At 47.3% G+C, this 4,371-nt stretch overlaps 1 protein-coding gene across 1 annotated transcript; it reads right to left on the reverse strand.

The window, feature by feature from the left end:
- Window positions 1-2,011: 2,011 nt before the first annotated feature.
- EMH_0060080 (IQ calmodulin-binding motif domain-containing protein, putative) lies at window positions 2,012-3,055 on the reverse strand (the record flags this gene model as incomplete). The annotated part of the gene is made up of 1 exon (XM_013497755.1): window positions 2,012-3,055. The coding sequence occupies one exon, from the start codon at window positions 3,053-3,055 to the stop codon at window positions 2,012-2,014; it is 1,044 nt and encodes a 347-aa protein (XP_013353209.1).
- Window positions 3,056-4,371: the final 1,316 nt, after the last annotated feature.

A 4,371-nucleotide genomic window follows, 5' to 3' on the forward strand; every position in this document is an offset into this window, starting at 1 on the left:
TTCCTGCTGCGCTGCTGCAGCAAAATGCTGTATGTTGCTGCTGCTGCTGCTGCTCCTGCTGCTGTTGGTGCTGCTGCTGCTCCTGCTGCTGTTGCTGCTGCTGCTGCTCCTGCTGCTGCTCCTGCTGCTGCTGCTCCTGCTGCTGCTCCTGCTGCTGTTACTGTTGCTGCTGCTGTTGCTGTTGCTGTTGCTGCTGCTGCTGCTGCATGCAGAAAGAGAACGAGTATGAATACATAAAATAGTATATGCTAAAATAAAAATAAAAAACTAAAAAATAAATAATAATAAATTAAATAATAAAATAAAAACTATTGTTTCTTTTTATTTACTTTTTTCTTTTCTTTCTATTTTATTTCCTTTCTCTTTTTTTATTTATTTATTTTATTTCTTTCCTTTCTTTGTTTTTGTTGATTTTATTTTTTTTTTAGCTTTTTTATTTTTTTTTTATTTTTATTTTTCTTTTTTTGTTTTCTTTCTATTTTATTTTTTTGTTTCTTTTTTTTCTTTTTTTTTCACTTCTTTTTCTTTCTCCTATTTATTTTTTTAATTTAATTTGTTGTATATATTTTTTTTATTTTTTTATTTTTTTTATATTTCTTGTTTCTTTTTTTTTTATTTTATTTATTTTCCTTTTTTTTCTTTTTTGTTTAATTCCTTGTATTTATTTCATTTCTTTTTTTTCTTTTTTATTTAATTTATTTTATTTATTTATTTTTTTAATTTATTTTTTATTTAATTTATTTTATTTATTTATTTTTTTAATTTCTTTTTTTTCTTTTTTATTTATTTTATTTTATTTATTTTTTTATTTTTTTATAAATTTTTGTCTCAGTTTCACTCTGCTTCTTTATTTGACGACTGGGAGGAGAACATCATCAGCCTGCCCATACCCAAATAACCTAAACCCTAAACCCTAAACCCTAAACCCTAAACCCTAAACCCTAAACCCTCAACATACAGACCCACAAACACTCATCACTGCACACCAAAGCAGACCCGATGGGGGCCCCCTTCAGTTGTTTAAGTGAAGGGGCCCCCCAGGGGGGGCCCCTTCAGCAGCTAAACCAGGGGGCCCCCCCGGGGGCCCCCTCAGTGTTTACAGCACCACGGGGGGCCCCCAAGGGGCCCCCCTGGCGGCCCCCTGGTTCTTTGAAGGTGGGGGGCCCCCGGGGGCCCCCAACAGTACCCTCAGGCTCAGGGGGGCCCCCAGGGGGGCCCCCCGGGGGGCCCCCACAGGGGCCCCCTGAGTGGTTAGAGGGGAGGGGCCCCCCTGTGCTGGGGGCCCCCTTCCTCCTTTGTGTTTTATATTGGTTTATTTGCTTGGGGGCCCCTCTCTCTCTTTGTTTGTTTCTTTTGGTTGGGTAGGGGGCCCCCCTAAACCCTAATAAACACCGTTTGCTTTCTTTATAAATTGTGAGGGGCCCCCAGCGGGGGGCCCCTGTGCTGCGTGCAGCTGTGGGGTTTGGGCGCGGGAGCCTTAGAGGGGGCCCCCCGCTGCTGCTGCTGCTGCTGCTGCTGCTGCTGCTGCTGCTGCTGCTGTACCCTGCTGGGGGCCCCCAAGGCGGCAGTGTTAAGGTGTGCGGGGTGTACGTAGAGCGGAGGTGTTGTTGCTGTTTTCTCTGTTTGTTTGTTTTTTTTATTTGTTTTTTGTTTATTTGTGTTTTATTTATTTATTTATTTATTTATCTACTTATTTATTTATTTATTTTGTTTGTTTGTTTGTTTGTGTGTCGGTGACTGTGCTTCCGCTGCAACCCAAATAGAAACAGGAGCAGCACCAGCAGCAGCAGCAGCAACAGCAGCAGCAGCAGCAGCAGCAGCAGCAACAGCAGCAGCAGCAACAAGAAGAGAGTAAAGATGTAAAGGTTTGTCTTTGCTGCAGCAGCAGCGACAGTGCGTCTGCTGTCTCTGCGTCTGTCCCTCCCTGCTGCTGCTGCTGCTGCTGCAGCACGCATGCATGCAACAGCAGCAGCAGCAGCAGCAGCAGCAGCAGGAGCAGCAGCAGCAGGAACTAAGATAAGTAAGCAGCAGCAGTGATTCTTTCTGCTTGTGGATTGAATGAAGGCCGCAGCAGCAGCAGCCCGAAGAGAGACTGTATCCTTTGTCTCAGCCCCGCCAGCAGCAGGTTGCTGCTGCGCCCGCGCTGCAGCAGCAGAGCCTCGCGCTGCAGCAGCTCAGCTACCTCAGCAGCAAGAGGATCGTTGTGTTGCTTCACTGCTGCTGCTGCTGCTGCTAGTACCTGCAGACGCTGGGGGGCCCCCAGGGGGCCCCCACACAGCTGCATGTATAGCGCATGCAGAGCGCATGCAGCCTCTGTTTCAGGTGTATATACAGCTGCTGTGTCTCCGCTTGATTGTACCCATATAAGGGGCTCCGTCATCTTCGTCAGCAGCTGCTGCTGCTGCTGCTGCTTCCTTTGTTTCTCTGCTTGCTGCTTCAGGCCCTCTATACGCTGCAGCAGCTGCGTCTCCTGCTGCAGCAGCAGCAGCAACGCATCACGCTTCTGTTTGTTTGGGTTTTGTTTACTTATTTGCTGCTGTTGCTGCTGTTGCTGCTGCTGTTGCTGCAGTGATAAAAGGACTTGCTGCGGTAAGCCTTGCTGCTGCAGCAGCTGCAGCTGCTGCTGCTGCTGCTGCTGCTGCTGCTGCTGCTGCGATGCTGCTGCTGACAACCAAAGTTTTATTTTGTTTTCTTCTTCGGCTCTCCATGCCTCTACCTCTGCATGCAGCAGCGAGAAATCAGCAGCAGTAGTGGGGCTGCCTCCTCTCTGCTGCTGTTTTTTCTTTCTTACTGCTGCCTCCCACTGTTTCCGCTGCTGCTGCTGCTGCTGCTGCTGCTGCAGCATGTCTCTCTGGCGTCGCCGCTGCTGCGCCTCACGCTTTGCTGCCCATGCTCTTGCATGCTGCTGCAGCACAACAGCAGCTTTCTCTCGCCGCTGCAACCACTCATCTGCTGTTATATATACACCTGGCTGCTTCTCTTTGTCCTCAGCAGCACTAAAATATACACCCTTGTTGCTGCTGCAGCTGCTGCTGCAGCAAGAGGCCTCGCGCATGCATTGAGAAGAAGAAGACACAGATGTATACGTCTGTGTAGATACACTGCAGCGGCTCCGCAGCACAAAGCTTACACCTATAAACAACATAAATAAATAAATAAATAAATAAATAAATAAATAAATAAATAAATAAATAAATAAATAAATAAATAAATAAAATAATTAATTAATTAAATAGAGAAAGAAAGAAAAAAAAAGAAAAAGAGAGAGAGAAAAAAAAAAGGAATGGGGAGAAGATAAACCACCAAAAACACAAATAAACAAAAACCCTAAACCCTAAACCCTAAACACTGCAAACCCAACTAACCCTAAACCCTAAACCCTAAACTCAACCATCAAGAAGAGACCTATGCATAGCTGCAGGGGAGTGAGCATGTTGCGAGCTATTAGGGTTTAGGGTTTAGGGTTTAGGGTTTAGGGTTTAGGGTTTAGGGTTTATTGTCTAGGGTTTAGTTGGGGTTTATAACGGATTTAGGGTTTAGGGTTTATTAGGGTTTAGGGTTTTCTATGGGTGGGTTTAGTTGGCGTTTATTAGGGTTTAGGGTTTATTAGGGTTTAGGGTGTATTAGGGTTTAGGTTTATTAGGGTTTAGGTTTATTAGGGTTTAGGGTTTACTAGGGTTTAGGTGTATTAGGGTTTAGGGTTTACTAGGGTTTAGAGTGTATTAGGTTTTAGGGTGTACTAGGGTTTAGGTGTATTAGGGTTTAGGTTTAATAGGTGTATTAGGGTTTAGGGTTTACTAGGGTTTAGGGTTTCCTAGGGTTTAGGGTTTACCAGCGGCTGCATCGGTGAGGAACTCAGGGTGGTTTAGGTCCTCAAGCGTCAGCACTTGTTCTTCTTTTTTGTTTTCTGTTCTGTATAAGTAAACCCTCAACACCCCAAACCCCCCACCAGGGCCCCCAAACCCTAAACCCCCCAAAGTCGTGCTCCAAGGAAGCGGAGACGGGGGGCCCCCAGGGGGGCCCCCAGAGGGGCCCCCCATGGTACCCTCTGAGGGGCCCCCAGGGGGGCCCCCCGAGGGGCCCCCCAAGGTACCCTGTGAGGGGCCCCCCAAGGTACCCTCTGAGGGGCCCCCTAAGGTAGCTTCCTGGGGGCCCCCAGGGGGGCCCCCCGGGGGGCCCCCCCCTACGGTACCCTGTGAGGGGCCCCCTGAGGATGCGTGGGTTGCGGTGGTGGTGGTGGTGGTGGTTGGGTGGTTGGGGGGAGTGATGGCGACGACCAGAGCGGGTACGCGGAGGTCCGCCTGTACTTTGTTTTTTATATCCCATAGAGTGGTGGTGATAGAGAAATGCTGAAGCCGTTTGCTGCGGCCA

The sequence above is a fragment of the Eimeria mitis genome, genomic scaffold, assembly GCF_000499745.2.
Source record: "Eimeria mitis Houghton genomic scaffold, Emh_scaff2902, whole genome shotgun sequence".
Lineage (NCBI taxonomy): Eukaryota > Apicomplexa > Conoidasida > Eucoccidiorida > Eimeriidae > Eimeria > Eimeria mitis.